General features: G+C 48.8%; 2 protein-coding genes across 3 annotated transcripts in view; one reads left to right on the plus strand and one right to left on the minus strand.

Annotated features, from left to right (window-relative positions):
* PWWP2A (PWWP domain containing 2A) overlaps positions 1-17,794 on the minus strand; it is a 45,830-nt gene that overhangs the window by 22,683 nt on the left and 5,353 nt on the right. The window lies entirely within an intron of this gene.
* On the plus strand, positions 15,297-17,409 carry FABP6 (fatty acid binding protein 6). The gene is made up of 4 exons (XM_005418816.1): positions 15,297-15,363; positions 16,468-16,643; positions 17,079-17,168; positions 17,356-17,409. The coding sequence occupies exons 1-4, from the start codon at positions 15,297-15,299 to the stop codon at positions 17,407-17,409; spliced, it is 387 nt and encodes a 128-aa protein (XP_005418873.1).

Consider the following 17,794-nt stretch of genomic DNA (forward strand, 5'->3'; position numbering starts at 1 on the left):
AGGCCGCCGGGGAGGGGAGGGGTGGGGCTGCTGGGGCTGCTCCCCTCTCTGATTGGTGGAGGGAGGCGTCGCTCCCCAGGGAGGCCGGTGATTGGCGGCGCCAAGTGTCTGTCGCGGGGCCGGGAGCGCGTGGGGGAAGATGGCGAGGGCGGAGGGCGCCCATGGGGGACGGGTTCCCCCCTTGGAGGGGAAGCGTCGCTCCTCAGCGTGGTCAGGTCACCTCCCGGGGGATCGCCCTGGCGCGGCTCCCCCGCGGGGCACAGCCCGGTGCTCCTGCGTTGTGCAGTGCAGGCAGGGGAGCAGCTGGTCCCGTGCTGGGGAGCACTGAGGGGGTGACCCTGGGGAGATGGGAGGTCACAGAACATGCTGGGCTGGAAGGGACTCACAGGATGATCCAGTGCAGCACCTGTCCCTGCGCAGACACCCCAACAACTCCACCCTGGGATCCCTGGAGCGCTGTCCAAGCCCTCCTGGAGCTCTGGCAGCCTCGGGGCTGTACCCATTCCCTGGGGAGCCTGGGCAATGCCAGCACCCTTGGGGGAATCAGAACCTTGCCCAAAATCCGGCCTGAACTCCCCTGGCACAGCTCCGGGCCTTCCCTGGCTCCCGTCCCTGGTCACCACAGATCAATGTGTGACCCTCCTGCTGCCCTCACCTGATGCGGGCCAGGCAGAGGGACTGGTGCCTTTTGTGAGGTAAATGGGCATTTTAAAGCGTTAAGCACCATGAATTAGGCACATCAGCTGGAAATGTCTCGGAAGGGGAGAAAGGGAGTGAATGATTTCCTCCCAGTGCAGCGGCTGCCCCGAGCCCGGCCAGCCCCAAACCCCGGGCAGCGCTCCGGTTCTGCCCTCAGGGCATTCGCACACACCCGGGATTCTGCCCTCAGGACATTGACACACACCCGGGATTCTGCCCTCAGGACATTCAGACACACAGACACAGTTTGCTAAAGCCGGACTCCAGACACCTTCAGGCACCGAGGGAGCCCAGCAGGGTCCCGGCCTTGGCCACAGAGCAGAGGGGTTTATTTTGTGATGGTGTTTCCATTCTGTGTGCTCAGGACGCTCAGTCCCTGTTCCCTTCCCTGTGGTTGCTGAGCAGAGAACGGGCCCGTAAATCCTAAGCCTACAAGAAATTCCCAGCGAACACAGAAAGAGACTAAAACTACTCAGCCCTGGAGCTGATGGGATGCTCCGATCCAACAGCTCAGCCCAGCAGGCTCTTTGTTATGTTAAACTCGGGTTAATGTAAAGAATGGGCATAAAATGGATGATTTCTTCTTGCAAGTCTTCTGCTGGAGCGCACCTTTTCAGCAGGTGTTGCTTGTGGAAGACATTCAAATGCAAATTGTTGTGTTTTCGATCCCCTGGAGTGCCCAGCAATTCCTGTGCTCCATAGGGAACAGAGTGGGTGTATGGCTTGTTCTCTGCTTCACTGCAGTAACAGCAGATTATGTGCTTGACCCTACTGAGGGACCAAATAAAACATAAACGGCTCCTTTGAATGTTGAAAGGTGCTGTGTGTGCTTTTAAAAAGAGGTAAATAAGGACATTTATAGCCCAGAATAATGCTCCGCAGAAATACCGTACCATAGGTAACTCTAAAATTCAACCTCACCAACATGGGCACGTGGATGCAGGATGGAACTTGTGAATTTAACAAAAAAAAAACCCTCACTATATACTTTTCCATCCCAAATATCTTTGATCACCATTTAATTTCTATTTATTTCAAATCTAACCTGTAATACCCTTAAGACAGGATTTGCCTTACAGAGACTGGTCTGCAGAACGGTTGCATAGTTGGAGTCTTTTTCTCTATCCTGGAACCTTTAGAAACTGCCAAAATAAAACTAATTAAGTTAATGAAACAGATTGCACTACCACGCTCTCTGTAAATTAAAACAAGTCTCTATGTGTTCAGCAAGTGGCAGGAAGGACAGAAATGGAGAGAAGAAACTATAAATTACAGAGGGGAACGGAGACAATCGGACTGAATAAAACAATTGAAATGAAGGCAGGAAGAATGGCGAGCTCCATAAAGATGTGTTGGGCAGCTGAGGAAGATGAGTTTAGGTGGGGAGAGTGAGGGGATGTGGAGAAGAAGCAGATCCAGCTGGAGTTTGTGCACAGCACCCACAGAAATTGAATTGTTTGTGTGGGACATGAGGAACCTCTAAACTCAGCGTTAGCGAAATTGATTTGTTGTGTCATGAAACTCCACTCTGGAGGTGTGAGCAGTCCCAGCAGGTTTGAGTACTTCAGGTAATAACTAATGGGGTGTGGAATTTTTAGGTGCTGGACAGTGGGAGCATCACTCTGGGCACCCAGTTCCCTGGAAGCGCAGTGCCATGAAGGAGCTTTAAGGAGCAATCCTCACCAATGGACAGGGTTCCAGTGCAGCCAAAGCCCTGAGTGCAGCTCCTCTGAGCTCCCTTGGAGCCAGGCTGTGTCAGCAGGCTCCACAGGGAGCTGGAGTTGCCCAGTGGCTGGGATTCGTGGTGCTGCTGGAATCCCAGGGGCTGGAGAAGTCCAGGCTGCCTGTGCTGTCCCTGCTGCAGCTGATCCCTCTCAGAGTGGCACACAGGGCTCTGGAGGAGCGCGTGCATTTACAGGCACAGTTTGTCTTGGTGGGACAGCAGATCCCTGTCCCGGTACCTGCACTGGGGTGGAGGAACTTTAGAGAGGAGGTTCTCAGTCTGCAGTTCCAGCAGCGCCACTGAGGCTTTGGGACTCCCCACGTTCCAGGATGAGGTTTTTAGCCTCACTGCAACCTTTGCAGGCTCTGCTGCAGGAGCACAGAGCTCTGCTGCCCTGCTCAATCCCAGCTGCAGTCACGGTGGCTTCCTGAGCCTGCCACAGTGACAGCAGCTTCCTGTGACCCTGGGCAGGGCCACCAAGCCTCCCCAAGTCAGGTTTAGTGTTCACAGCTTGGCACAGCGCTAATAAATCCACCAGTCAGCATTTTCAAGGCATGATTGCTGGTGGGGAATGTTCAAGGCTTTCTAAGCTAAAAAGTGTAACCAGTGAAAACCACTGTATGAGAGCAATGCAGAGGGATAGAGGCAAATAAACTGAACATAAATCTGGGCCTTGGTTGTGTGCTGCAAACTCACTGCTCCTCTAACAGATTGGGAAAGTAATGCTCTTACAACAATTGTTAATTATATTTAAGCTGGATTGAGATTTGTTAGTGAATTATTACAGAAAGTTAGTTTGGGGTGAGAAAATCATCAGTCCCTCCTGTAACGTTGGTAACTGATTTCTGGCCCTATGAACACAGAGCTCATTTTGTTGGGTTTAGGGATGAGCATTAAAGGATTTGGGAAACCTCACTGTGCCCCAGAATTCTGCCTTGCAATCTGAAAAGTCAATTATGTGCTGCATTTCTTGTGAACAAGAGATGAAGTCAATGAGTGGGGCTTAATCTAATGTCCATATGGAGAATTGATTGAAAGAGATTTCCAGAGTTGGGATTGCTTTAAAAAGATGGTAATTGTGAGCCCTTGGGGTGAAGGACTGGCACTGTCTCACTGCTGAGATCTCACTTGGTAGTTGTAAGGAAATGGAGTCTGAAGGTACTTCCTGTCGTATCTCTGCTCTGACTGGCTCCTGCCTTCCTCTGCAGCCTGTGCAGCTGCAGGTGCTGCTGGCAGCCACACTGTATCTCCATGGATTTCTCCATTCAGAGAAAATGGACATCATCACTGGAGCCAGGACAGATGGGGAGGCCAAACTCAGCTGTGGGCAAGGCAGCTTGGTAATTAATAGGGAATTTCTCAGTAAAGAGAAATTACAGAAGTCTCTTTAGCCATAAATATGTCAGAGCAACTTTTTTGTTCCTTGTGGTGTTTGTGAGGTTATTCTACATCTGCAGCCAAGCCCTGTTCACATCAAGAGTGCCCAACTGGTGAGGTGGGAGCTTCCCTCACCTGTGGTCCCTGGAGATGAATCCTGTTTCAAATAGGAAGAGCAGGAAGGGTAAAACACCTTAATTAGAGGAGTGGGAATCCTACACAGGCTGTTCTCATCAGGGTTGGTTGCTGACAGAGCTCAAGGGGACAGGACAATTGAGGAAATGGAATTGACTGGGAATCATTTAGATCCTTTGTACATCCGAGCTGGAGGAGCAGCTGCCAACTGCCTGTGTCACTGTGTCCTTCTCTTTGGCACCTACATGGAGCCTCAGCTCTGCTGGCTGTGAAAAATGACAATAACATTTCATCCACACAAGAGTGATGTGGTTTAATTATAGTGAAGGTTTAAAAACAACTTGAGGATGAAGTGCTGTGTAAGTGCTGAATGTTAGCCTTGACAATGACACAGGGATCAGAAAATTGGTCTTTCAGATGCATCAAGTTATTCCATAAATTACAAACTCATTTCTCTCCTTAAATGAAGAGTTACTGAGGCATCCAGCTTTCTTGCTAATTGTTTGACTTCAACAATTGGATGGATTTCAGTAAATTGACTGGTTGAGACAAATGTGTTTTTCAGCTCGACATTGTGTGACATACAACAATTGGAAATGGGCTGGCTGCAGACCAGAGCCCAGCACTGCAGGTGGTCCCCAAAGAGAACAAATTTGTGGTGGGATTTCCTAGGGAGATTTCAAAAGGGCCTGTAACAGGCTGTCCCTCCTGAAGGCAGCTTGCCTTCATGGTTTACCTGAGTAAAACCAAGCAACTCTTGTCTCACACCTTGTCTGCATCTCCATGTCACTCAGAACTCGTAGGGGTTGTACCTGGATCTTGCTGGGAGCTCAGTCTGTGATGGAGGCACTGCAGAGCCGGGGGTTCCACATTCCCCTGGTCCCTCTGCCTCTCTTGTGGTACTTTTGCAGCTGTTTCAAAGGCAGGAGTGGGGCACAAATGACAATGCAGTCAAGTTTTTAAAGTTGTGCTTAAAAAGCAAAAGTATTGAAAGCTGAGCTTTGCATGCAGGTTGTCTTTCAGTCAAAACCCAAAGAAACCAACCCAAAAAATAAGTCCCAGCTCTTCCTGAGGTCTGCAGCTCTCCTCGGAGGGGTGGGAGCAAAAAAGTGCTGTCATCACAGGCAGGTATTTTCAGCTTTCTGGTTTTGATAGAAAATGGACTGCATGTCCCTGTCTGCTTTGTGTATTTTTGCATTATGGGTAAAAATAATGAAGGGACCCCGGCGATGAATAAAAATGGCAAGTTTGTTATTACTTTAAAATATCACAGGGGTTGAGGGAGAATATGTAAGGAAATTATCTCCCAGATTGGCCTCAGTCAGTTTTTTGTCTTGTCTTACAAACCTTAGTTCTTGTCATTGTCTCATCTTCTGGTTTCTTGTGGACTTGGAACCTCTTGTGCCAAGTGTATTTCAAGCAAGAGATGTATCCCTGTATTTTATGGATATCTGGTGGCATCTTCTCTTACCCTTTCCTAATCCAATTCCAAGTAGGATCAATTTATGGAGTGCCCAGGCTCAGCCTGAATTCCTGTCAGAGCTCACCTGCAAATCCCAGCATGGTCCTTTGCAAGTCACTTCCTTTGGTAAAACCAGGTCAGTTTTTAATTTCTCCTCCCAGATAATCTTGTACATTCTGACTCTGAGCATCACCATTTACAAGGGGCTTGCACATCAAGAGAAAGAATTCTTCACACCAAGAGCTTGCTCTGCTGCCTTTCCAGGATTGTCAATGGTTGGGAATTGTGTTAGCCTCATTCAGAGACTCTCTTTAACTCAGGCCAGGGAAAAAACATCCCATCACCTCCAGAACAAAACAGGCTCTGATACTGGAATCAATGGAGCACCGGGATTTGTGGTGGCAGGGTGGATGATTGGCAGCTGCTCCACAAAGCCACAGCAGAGATGATTGACATGAGAGATTTGATAAGGACACGTGGTGATCTGTGCAAAAAGACAGTAAATGTTGCTTGTCCAAGAGTTTGGGGGAGTGTAGAGCTGGAGTGATGCAATCAGAATGGGAACTCTAAAAAATCCTTTTCCTGGGTCCTGTCACAGACAAGCTCACAAAGTGACAAATGCCAGGAGTGGGAACATCTCTGTCAGGGGTCATTCAGCTGTGACTCTTGCACATTTGTCTGTGAGCAGCTCCAAAGGCAGAAGATGAATGCAATTAGAACCCATCTTGATGATTTGCAGAGCATTGTTTGTGCTTTTCACTGCATTCCCTGGGACCAGGGGCTGGATCTTGCCTTTGACCTTCTTTCCAGAGCTGGCCCAGTGAGACTCTCCCAACTCACCCTTCAACAAATAATGAAAAGAAAAATGCAAGCCTTCAACAGCTGTGTCACCACCCTCTGAGGAAATGTGTTGGTGTAGCCAATATTTCTCTAACTGCCCTAATCTAATCCTCCATGTGGGGCTTATCACAGAGCAGGGCCCAAGCTGCAGTGCCCAGGATGTGCTGCTGGAGCTGGATAATACTTTATTCTTAACAGTTGTGTCCCCACTGCTGCTGAAACCACCGTGCTGAGCAGCACAAACTCTGCTGGCAAAAGACACCTTTGCCAGCTTACATCTATTTCTGTTCACTGGAACAACTGGTTGGAAGTGTGTGGTTGTTTCTCTTGGGTGTAGGCAAGGTTAGGCTTCCAAAACATTGAGAAATGCTCTAAAAAATGCATTTTCCAGGCACAGTTCATACTAGTTTAGAAAATACAGAAGTGAAACCACAACAGAGGTACTTGATGCTGAAAGGGAAGCACCCAGTAATGGCTGCTCTGCTGCAAGATTGTAAGATTGTAGGCTTCCTCTGTTTATGCTCAGCCTAACTTCTGGAATAAAAAGGGATGGAAAAATATAAGGGAAATAAATGAGCTGTACCCATGTCATTGTATTTGTTCTGAGGAAAAGATTGGAAATTACAGCCACTGTTTGCAAGCAATCTGCCCTTCACCCAGGGTTCATCCCTTGTGTTTGGAGATCTGGATAATCCACAGCAGAGCCCCTGGCACGGGGCATTGCTCTGCTGGCACCTGGGGTTTACTGAGAGCTCCTTCTCCACCTCTGGTGCCTCAGTCTGGGACATGTCTGGGGTGCTCTGCTTGTTCTGCTTTGGCAAAAATGTTCTGAAATCTGGAATTTCATGCTGCACCCTTCAAGGGACACAATTCTGTAGGAACTTCCCTTGGTGAATCACACAATGCAAGGTGAGGGTCTGGGTCCCAAAAGAATTACCAGGATCGAATCAAGTTATCCCTAATGAGAATGGAGAAGTCTCAGTCAGGATTCTGCATAAAAGCAGCCACACATCCCCAGTGCAGGAAGGAGCAGAGGAGGAAGGAGAAAACCTCTTGTCCTCTCTGAGATGAAGAAGGAAAGATGTGAAAATCAGTGCTGCTTAAAATTTGGTAAATAGAATATAATCAGTCCTCACAAAGCATCCTCTGTGCTCATCTGTGCTTGCAGGCACAGAGCAGACTTGGCAACTGTCTCCTGCATGAAATGGGAAAGGTTTAAATGCTTGTGTAAGCTCTTCAAACAAAACAGCTCTTTGCAGTTAAACACTGTTCTCTAGGACATTGTATCTGGGAAATGTGGAACAGTTTCTCTGCCTGTTCACCGTGGGTTCCTAGCCGTGTGTGAGTGGGGTTTGGAAATCTTTTTCTCTGTGGTACAGGGAATCTTTTGTCATTGCAAAGGGTTTTCCTCTAGGGGATAAATTTAATATAAAAGGGATTCCTGATACTCATGCTATTTTTCCCTCAGAATGAAATCAAATTGGCTGGGGGATGCAGGCTTGGACCAGTGACAGAGCAGATGAATCCTCTTCTGCCTGCAGACTGGAGGCAGGAATACTTTGTCACATCAGTAGTTACAATTTGACTTTAGTTTTGCTTTTTCTCCACCAATCTCAATTTGGTTTGAATTTCTGAAGTCACCCGGGGTGAGTCAGATGTGGTCAGGCCAGAGGAAGCTCTTGAATCATTCCCAAATGAGGGAAAACATGAGTCAGTTCCGAGGGCTCAGCACTTTGGGATACAAAGCTCTGCAGATCTTTGCAGGTCCAGGGGGAGAGAGGGAGCCCAGGCTGGAGGTGCTGGATTGCAGGGCTCTGGTGGCTGCAGGACTGAGAGCTGTGGATGTGTTTTCCACGGGGAGGACACAATTCCTGGCACTCAGGAGCATTTCTGGCTCTGGTGGCTGCAGGACTGAGAGCTGTGGATGTGTTTTCCACGGGGAGGACACAATTCCTGGCACTCAGGAGCATTTCTGGCTCTGGTGGCTGCAGGACTGAGAGCTGTGGATGTGTTTTCCACGGGGAGGACACAATTCCTGGCACTCAGGAGCATTTCTGGCTCTGGTGGCGAGTCCTGGGCAAATGTGGGCTCCTGGCAGGGCACAGGAACAGTCACTGCCCAGCACCAAGGGAAAAGCTCTCCTGCAGGACTTCATCCTCCACAGTGACACAGCAAAAGTTCTGTTTAAGTGTGCTTGGGGTTTGGATGCTGGTGCTTCCTGTCCATCAGCACAGGCAAAACACATTGCAGAGCCCAGAGGAGCTGCTACAGTGCAGAGCTCTGGGGGTGGGGCTACAAAACCAGGTGAAAAATCCTCTGATAAAGGCAGGACCTTAGTGATAATTTTAATTTACAGCCAGGAATGTGCCAAGGCAAATCCCTTTCTTTGAGATGCTCTCTCCTGATTCGTGGCCCATTGCTGCTGCCTCATTACCCCCCTGGCCTCTGGTGGGGCAGTAAATCTGGAGGCCTAATGGTGCTCAGGGCCCTTGGAGGACAGCCCTGCCTTTTCAAATATTCATTTCTATGCGGATCAGGGATGTCCCAGTCTGGCTGTAATCAGGGGAAGAGGGAAGGAGACAAATAATCACTGAACATGACTGTTTGGGGAGCAATTCCTGTCAAAAAAACAATCAGCAGCAGAGGTGGATGCGAGCTGGCCCTGCAGCCCCAAGCACAAGGAGTGATGGGGGCCTGTTTGATCCCATAAACTCTGATTTGCTTCCTCCCTCACCCCCAGCCAGCTGCTTCCCTCGGCTGGGCTGAAATGCCAGTTGTTCTCTGGGAGCAGAGAGTGCCAGGCTGGGGGAGCTGCCCCTCCTTGTGCAGACCCTGCTGCAGGAGCACCAGCCCTGCCCTGCAGGGACAGGGACAGGGCACAGCACCCTGCAGGGCACCTCAGCCCCGGGGCTGTTCTTGTTTCTCCAGCTGGGGCAGGGATTGCAGGGCTGGAGCAGCAGCACAGCTCTCCTCCAGCTCAGAGCTTGGGTTACTCCAGGTGGAACAGACCCCTGGGCTATGAAATCAGTTTGCAGCAAGTTTGCAGCCCCTGGGATTTGAGCTGATCCCAGACTGATGTCACCCAGCTTAAGGGGCAGTCAGCAGGAGTCATGGTGCCACTAATCCTGATTTAAATGGGATTTAGAGCAGGCCTTGGGTTCCACATCTCCAGAGTGATTCCTTGTGCCATCCAGACCTCATCAAAGTGTCCTGGGGAAAATGATTTTAACCCAGCTGCTGTGGTGAGCTGTGCACAGGGACCTGGGGCTCAGGGTGACAGAGCTGTGAGCTCCCAGAACATCCCCCTGTGCTCAGTCCTGGGCTCTATTCAGAGGCACAGCTCCGGGCTGGGTTTTTATTTATATTATCAGGATAACAGCACCAGCAAGGGTGTGTCCATCCCTTCACCCTCAGTGGGTAAACTCTACATTTTTCCTTGAGGAGGGATATTTAAACATTCATATGATAATGAAGAAAAGAACTCAACCATACAAAATGTATAGAAAACTCATATCTGGCCCTGTGTGAAAAAGTAATCCAGAGGCCACAGAACTGCAGGGCTGGCTCAGCCAGGCAGTGTCACAGAGAGCTCTTTCTCTTTAATTTTTTATTTGGATCCTCTCTGTATGTAGGTCACAATGACTTAAAAGAGCAGGCACTGACCAGACAAAACCAAACCTCTCAGAACAAAGCCATTGTTGCAGGAGGAGGAATTTTTTCTCAGACAAGCCCCTAAATCAGCACTGAAGGATTGCAGCATTCCCTGGGATTCCCACTCCCAGCACGGGCAGAGCTGCAGCCCCGTGTGCTCTGCTGGGGAGGGCTGGAGCTGCTCCCTGGGCTGACCCATGGATCCATCCTGGCTGGGCACCCCTGCCTCAGGAGCAGGGAGGGATGGGCAGCCTCTCCCTGCAGCTCCCACCCCTGTGAGCATCACTCCAGGTCTAACACCACTGCAGGGATAACACCACTGCACCTCCTTCTTGCAGGGACACCCAGCCCAAACACCTTCCCTGAGCTGCTCCCCAGCTTTGGGGAGGGAAAACAGATCCTGGCTTTGGCCCTGGCTCAGCCTTGTGCCAGCACAGAACAGCAGGGAGTACCAATAACCTGCAAGGTTTCTTAGTGAGCCCTGGCTTGCAAACATTGCTGGGTGGCAACAGTGCAGATAAAAATCCAAAAAAAACCCCAGATATAAACAGGCCCTGAGTACAGATCACAGGGAGAAAAGCTCTGTAGGAGTGCAGATTAAAACACAACAGATTCCCTTCAGCTTCAAAATCCATATTATGCCCCAAAACTTTGCATCAGGGGGGTGGAAATGGAGGATTTTCAGGGTCCTTCCAACCCAGTCTGTGATCCTGAGACCCTGAATTTTGTAAATGTGGCAAAACCCCCAGTTCTGATGCAGGGAGAGCTGAGGTATTTTGGTTTCTTTACCTGTCGTGCCTTTTAGGACAGAGCTGCAGCTTGGCCTGGAATTCCCAGGGCAGGGCTCAGCAGCAGGGAGCTGGCACTGGATGGTGCTGTGGCCCAGCACAGGTGAGCTCACCTGGCTGCCAGAAAAATCCTGCTGCTCCTGGAACCACCAGGGGAGCCACAGGGACAGCCAGGATCCTGCTTTACTCCTGGGTTTAAATTCTTTTTGAAAGCAGATTTTGCAAGAGCGTTTTGTGCCCGAGGAAACAGAATTTTGGAAAGCTGGCTCCTCCTCAGTCACTGAGCTTTTGAGCACCCTGAGAGTGACCTGTGCGTGTTACCAGTCTGAGCCACTGGAAAAGGCAGGTTTAGGTTAAAAATCAAGTTTTAAGAAACAAACCAATTTCCAGATCACAGAATGCTCTGAGAAAGGGACCCACAAGGATCATCAAGTCCAACTCTTAAGCCCATACAGGGACTGAACCCACAAACCTGGTGTTCTCAGCACCCTGCTCTGATCAACTGAACCAATCTGGCACTTTTTAGGGGCTTTCTGGCCCCTGATGCTTTCCCATTGTTTAGGAGGGAAACAGCTGTTGTTTGGTACTGTGGAGTAAAGAAACTCTTAAACAAAAGTTCAGATTTTGAAGTGTTTTCCAGATTTTTCTTCCAGTTCTGGAAGGAATCTTTAAGAGAAATGTGGCTTATTCCAGGGTTTGAGAAAATCACAGCTGTTACCAACCCAGCCTCATTTTCCCACTTTTCCATCAATGTTGTTTGATTAATAAGAGCCAGCTTAGTGCTGAGCAACTCAGGAATAAATCAAACTGTAGAAGAGGGACACCAGATGTAATAAAAGCAGCTCCTGGAACAAGGAGATGCAAAGATCTGCTTGGTGTGGAGGTGGGGAAGGACTAGCACATGAGATGTGTGTATTTTCTCTGCCACAGAAGTATATTTTCTTCTCCTGATAAATGTATCCAAGGCAATATAAACAATTTCAAAGAGCTGAAAGTATGCAGTGAGATGTTGCTGTGGATCACACACATCAAAGCAGAGCTGAGGCCCAGAAGAGGCTTTCTGTGCAAAGAAAACTGGCTTTTCTTGTATTTCAAGGAAAGAAATCCTTCTCTGCTTCTCAGACTCTCTCTGTCTCTGCACACTTGTCTTGGATCAACATTTTCAGTGGGGCACTTACTAAAAACTGCACTGGCATAAGAAAAATTCACTCAAATATTGGTTTCTCCTGTGTGCCTTTGATTATTTCAGATCAAATCCCTCTTTGGTTGGTTCTGGGGTGGTTTCTCCCCAGGTGCAGGCAGGTGTTGCTCCACCTGAGCCCTCTCCCAGGTGAGCTGCAGGGGAAGGGAGAGCAGGAAAGGCTTCAGAGGGTGACACAGAGAGGAGGGGACTTGGGAACACCAAAAGGTCAACTGCAAACCAGATGTGGCCTCAGAGAAAGAAAAGGGCAGTGTTTGAATTGAATGTTCCCTTTGACAGAGCTTGGGGAAGCAGAGCTGAGGGAATGCTCTGGAACAGCAGGATTTCTCTGGGTGGGAAGCCACAGCCTGGGAGGAAATCCCAATTAGATTCCCTGGAGGATAATCTCCATTTGGAGCTGTGTTATCTGATGTGTCAGCAAGGACAAGCACACAGATATTATCAAGTAATAATACCTAAGGACACAGATATTATCAAGTAATAATTCCTTTACAACCCAGCCCATGAGCTGTGCAGATAAAGGGGGTGGGTGGCTTTGGGGTTTGCTCAGAAAAGTCCAGAAGAGTTGCAATGACTCCTGTCTTCAGGGCTGTCAGTTATTCACCTTATTAGAACTTTGTATATTTCTATGTAAGAAATCCATAGAGAGAGGAGCTTTAACTCTGATTTTTGACCAGCAGACTCTGCAGATAAAGCTGAATTATATCTTCCTTTTTAGCAACCTTTGAACTATTGTCTATATTAGTCTAAAACCATTGGAGTTCAAAATATTCCAGAGTGGCTCTTAATCCTAGGATGATACTTCAAAGGAATCTGAGCAGTTTTGTGGGAGCCAAATTGAGAGCAGCCAAAATTAGTCTTCCTGTGCCTCTTCAGGTACACAAATCCAAACTGGCTTAACAAAATTCAAGTCTTCTGTTGTAGATGTTAAAAATCAAGGTAGCTTCCCATTTCTGCTGTCCATCCCATTTAACTGGGTATCAGTGAATTTAACCACTGGTAACATTTACTAGAGGATAACTCATTAAAGGGAAGAATCCTGGAGAAAGGAGGGAATTGAATTCCCAAGAAGTTGTGGTACCAGGTACATTTTCCCCAGGTTTAGTTTTCTATCTCTATAATTCCCAGCCCAGACCCCAGCAGTGCCCCTGAGGCTCCACCTGGAGATCAGGAACACCAGAGGGATCCAAGCCCTTCCTACAGGGGCTCTGCCAGCCTGGATGAATCCTTTGGTTGTCTTGTTTTTCTGGAAATTTCTTTTCTGGAGGTCCAGACACACTGAAGGCTCTCCTGATGGAGTGTTGTCACACAAAATAATTGGATTTTCTTTTAGGGAGTCCCCAGAACTACGGGATTTTTGGGAGATCTGTGCCTTCCTGCCCTGCAGGTGTTCCTGTCTCTGCATGTCTGTGAGCTGCAGTTTTTCCTGGTTTTGTCAGGCAGGCCCACGTCCCCTCTGGAGCAGGGACAGGCTCTGGGCTGTGTCACCTGTGGAGCTGGGCAGGTGCATTTCTGTGCATCTTTGAGCTCTGCCCGAGCTGTGTAATATTTCAGCCCTACTCTGGTGATGAATTCTCAGCTCTTTAGGGCTGGAGAGCGGCAACACCTCGGACCAGACTAAACGGGCACTTAACGAGGCCGAGTGTAACAGGGCTCCCCTGGAATTACCCAGCACATTAAGGCCAAATGAGCTCATCCTGAATTCATTAGCAATGATTACTCTGAGTGCCAGAGGAATTAATAATCATTAGCATTTCCTAAGGAGGGCTGCCGGATCTGGGGCTCCACAGGTTTCCCCAGGCAGCTGCATTCGAGGGAGTCATTAACTGCAGCTCCGTGGGCACTGCAGAGCTCCCTCTGATATCTTCAATCCGCACTCCCAGTTCGGTTGCAATCCAGCTCTAAAAGCACTTCAAAGCCCGGCACTGCCTGGCTCAGTCACTGCTGGAATTACCTCCCTTATTCTCGTTTTGTCTCCGAGTGAATCTCCCTGGCCTTCTGCAGCTCTTCTGAAAGCTTCATAAACCTGGGAGGCTGCTGGGAGCCACCCAAGGGCAAGGGGACTCCACAGACAAAAGGAATGCAAAAACGCTGTGTTATTATTTTGTGCAAGCAAATTCTCAAAGTAAAGATATCCAAGGCTTTGATTTGGCTCCTTAAAGCTCCCTCTGTTCCCAGCAGCATTTGAAGACTCGGCTGTTTTGCATATCAGAGGCAGCTGACTTGGAGGCACAGGGAACTCACTGCTCACTTTGGATGACCTTTTCCTTTGGGGATGAGCTTCCACGAGAGTTTTACTTCTCTGACAACTTACTCCTCCAAATACCACACACTTGCAATTTACATCATCCTGGTACATTCAAGTACAGCAATGAGCTTTTCTGCATAGCTGCTCCTTGTAAGCAGCAGGATCAAATCATGGCATTATGGAATCTCCTGTCCAGGTCTATATGGAGCTGTCAGCATTTTTGTATCTCATCATGGAACAATATAATATGGTATCAATATAATCATGGTATCAATATAATCTGATCTTTATGGACAGGGAGCATAAAAGCTCAAGTACCGTTCATATAATCTGATTATCTCCTTCCTTTTACACAGGACTGGGCTGCTTTCCTTATCCAGTTTGGTCTCTGTCCCAAGGTCCCTGTGGCATTACTCTGCCAGTGGAATTGTCCCCTGCAAGTTTTATGTGAGCAGGAGAGTTTATGGCTTGAGTTCATGGACCTCCTTGCCAAGGCTGGGCAGGTCCCTCTGGAGCAGAGCAGGGGGGACTGGGGCTCCCATGGCTGTGCCACCCCTGCCCTGCTCCCTGTGCCAGTGCTGCTCTGCTCTTACAGCCGGGGCCTCAGCACTGGGGTCCAGATGGGAAGTTTCCTTTCGTTGGGTTCAGCAACCTTGGGATTAAGCTGAAGGAGTTTTAATTAACAAACTAAGCATCAAATACGTTTTCAGGATAGTCAGAGTCACTTTGCAGCCACTTTTAAACCAAAAGTGCAAAGGAAACCCTGGTGGTGACACAAGTTTCCCCAGGTCTTTCTCTGCAGAGCTGAGAACCGGTGCATGGTCCATTTATATTTTACTTTTATTCCATCCTGAATCCAAAACCAGTGAAATCTTTAAAGTAAAAATGCATATTTTGTTTCAATCTGCACTAAAGGAAAGCTGAGCCTTTGGCCTTGACTCCTGCTGATCTCCAGGTTATTGGCAAGGATGCACAATTGCCTGATGACCTTGATTGTCGCACAGGTCGATGGCATTGCTGTGACTCAGGGGCCATAAAGCTTCACTTCCAAGGGGTGTGGGCCAGGTGGGCTGAGAGCTGGGGCTGCTCTATAAAGCCAGGGCTCAGCCCAGCTGCTCCATCCAGCTCCATCCAGCTGCTGTTCTGCTCCCCAGGCTCATCGCAAGGCAACCATGGCATTCTCAGGCAAATACGAGTTCGAGGGCGACGAGAACTACGATGCCTTTGTGCAGCAGATTGGTGAGTCTGGCTGGGGTTTGTGCAGCAGATTGGTGAGTCTGGCTGGGGTTTGTGCAGAGATTGGTGAGTCTGGCTGGGGTTTGTGCAGGCGATTGGTGAGTCTGGCTGGGGTTTGTGCGGAGATTGGTGAGTCTGGCTGGGGTTTGTGCAGGCGATTGGTGAGTCTGGCTGGGGTTTGTGCAGAGGATTGGTGAGTCTGGCTGGGGTTTGTGCAGAGGATTGGTGAGTCTGGCTGGGGTTTGTGCAGAGATTGGTGAGTCTGGCTGGGGTTTGTGCAGAGGATTGGTGAGGCTGGCTGGGGTCAGGCGTGGGGCATAGATTGGATAGAATACTGGGGAAGGGCTGGGAGAGCTGAGATTGTTCAGCCTGGAGAGGAGAAACTTCAGGGTGACCCAGCTGTGGCCTCCCAGTGCCTGAAGGGGCTACAGGAAGGATGGCTAGAGACTGTACAAGGAATGGAGTGACAGGACAAGGGGGAATGGATTCAAATTTGCAGAGTGTAGGTTTAGATGGGATATTAGGAAGAAATTCTTCCTGGTGAGGGTGTGAGGCCCTGGCACAGGATGCCCAGAGAAGCTCTGGCTGCCCCTGGATCCCTGGCAGTGTCCAAGGCCAGACTGGGTGGGGCTTGGAGCAACGTGGGACAGTGGAAGGTGTCCTTGCCCCTGGAAGGGGGGTGGATGATCTTTAAGTTCCCTCCCAACCCAAACTGTCCAAAGATTCCGTGTGCCTCTAGTTAAAGAGCAAGAGCAAATATACAAATAGGTATGTGCAGCTAAATAGCAAAGGCCCAAGGTCCCACAGATGAAACTCCAAGCACTGCATGCATAGGTTAAGGAGAAGGGAATATTTTATGTACTTTGTACATTTTTCCTGTGTATTGTTTCTTAAGGAAAAGAATGCAAGATTTGTTTTAGCAAACGTATTAATGTACCAATATCCTTCTTTGCATCAGTAATTTCAACTCCGAGCTTTGATATTGTAAAAAAATTTAAAATAAGAAATGAACAACAAATCAGATGCTCTGAGAACAAACACACCACTACCATCCTTCAGTTCAAATTCAGCTTCGATTTGACAAACTCTGTGTTTTTGTTGTTTAAGGTCTCCCCAGTGACAAGGCTGAAATGGGAAGGAACTGCAAGATTGTGACAGAGGTGGTGCAGAATGGGAATGACTTCACATGGACACAGCACTTCCCGGGAGGCCGCACCACCACCAACACCTTCACCGTGGGCAAGGAGGCAGACATGGAGACCATGGGAGGGAGGAAGTTCAAGGTAAGTTCATGGAGCTCCTCAGCTCCCCAGCCACAGGTGGATTTGGATTTAGGGTGAAAAGCAAACCTGTGTCAGGCCTAGTGAAGGTGTCCCTGCCCATAGCAGGGGGTGGGACATGAGGGGCTCTAAGGCCCTTTCCAACCCAGACCACCCTGGGGCTCCCTGAGTCCATCATCACTGATTCCTGGGCTGCCTGCCAGGACTGTTTTCAGAGCTGTTAATGAGTGATGTGCAGATCTGGAACCTGCAGGAACTGGGAGATGAACAAGTGTCTGTTTAACCTGAGAACATTCAAGAACTAAAGCCCAGGGATTTCAGCCCTGTACAGCACACAATCTCTGTCTCATAAACTTCTAGCACCAGGTGTGCAGGTATTTGCAGAATCTGGCAACAGAAATTCCAACCCCAGCAACATGAGCCCTTTCTCTCTCACAGGCAACTGTCAAAATGGAAGATGGGAAACTTGTAGCTGATTTCCCCAACTACCGCCACACTTCAGAGATCTGTGGGGGGAAGCTGGTGGAGGTGAGTGCTCAAAGATCCAGGGTAGTTCATAAAAACAAAGAGAATCCCCAAAATTCGAAATTTAGGAAAAAATCTTAAGTGAAGGACAGGCTCTGAGCCATCGCCCCATCCCCAGGGCTGTTCCCCTGGGACTCTGGGGCTCTGATTACACTGTTCAACCAAAGTTTTGGGTTGTTCTTTGTTCCAGATTTCTACTTCTTCTGGTGTAGTCTACAAAAGGACCAGCAAAAAGATTGCCTAAGGCAGCAAGGCCAGTCTCTTCCAGTGCACTGAAAGCCAACAATAAAATAAATAAAATAAATAAAATAAAGTTCTGTCTTCGTCTCTTTCTTGGTTTTACAAACATCATGTTAATGCTGACTCCATTCTTAAGTATCTGACAGGGGTGGAACCAGATGAGATTTAAGGTCCTTCCCAACCAAACCCTTCTGTGACTCTGATTCTCTGCTCTGAGGGACACCAGTTGTGCTCAGAGCACCACTTTGTGCCCTGAGAGGAGCCCTGAGCCTTAAAAACAAGACCTTTTAATCACTTCCTGTGCAGACCAGATGCCTTTGCTGTTAGAGCTGCCTTGATGGGGCTGGGAGGGACTTTTACAACTCCAGCTGACAAATTCCTGACTCTTT

The sequence above is a fragment of the Geospiza fortis genome, unplaced genomic scaffold (assembly GCF_000277835.1).
Source record: "Geospiza fortis unplaced genomic scaffold, GeoFor_1.0 scaffold55, whole genome shotgun sequence".
NCBI classification, from domain to species: domain Eukaryota; kingdom Metazoa; phylum Chordata; class Aves; order Passeriformes; family Thraupidae; genus Geospiza; species Geospiza fortis.

Bases quoted from the DNA above. Each gene is read 5' to 3' on its own strand.
- FABP6 (XM_005418816.1), top strand. From the start codon at position 15,297: ATGGCATTCTCAGGCAAATACGAGTTCGAGGGCGACGAGAACTACGAT. The intron at 16,644-17,078 runs GTAAGTTCATGG...TCTCTCTCACAG, and splicing joins TGGGAGGGAGGAAGTTCAAG to GCAACTGTCAAAATGGAAGA. The intron at 17,169-17,355 runs GTGAGTGCTCAA...TCTTTGTTCCAG, and splicing joins GTGGGGGGAAGCTGGTGGAG to ATTTCTACTTCTTCTGGTGT.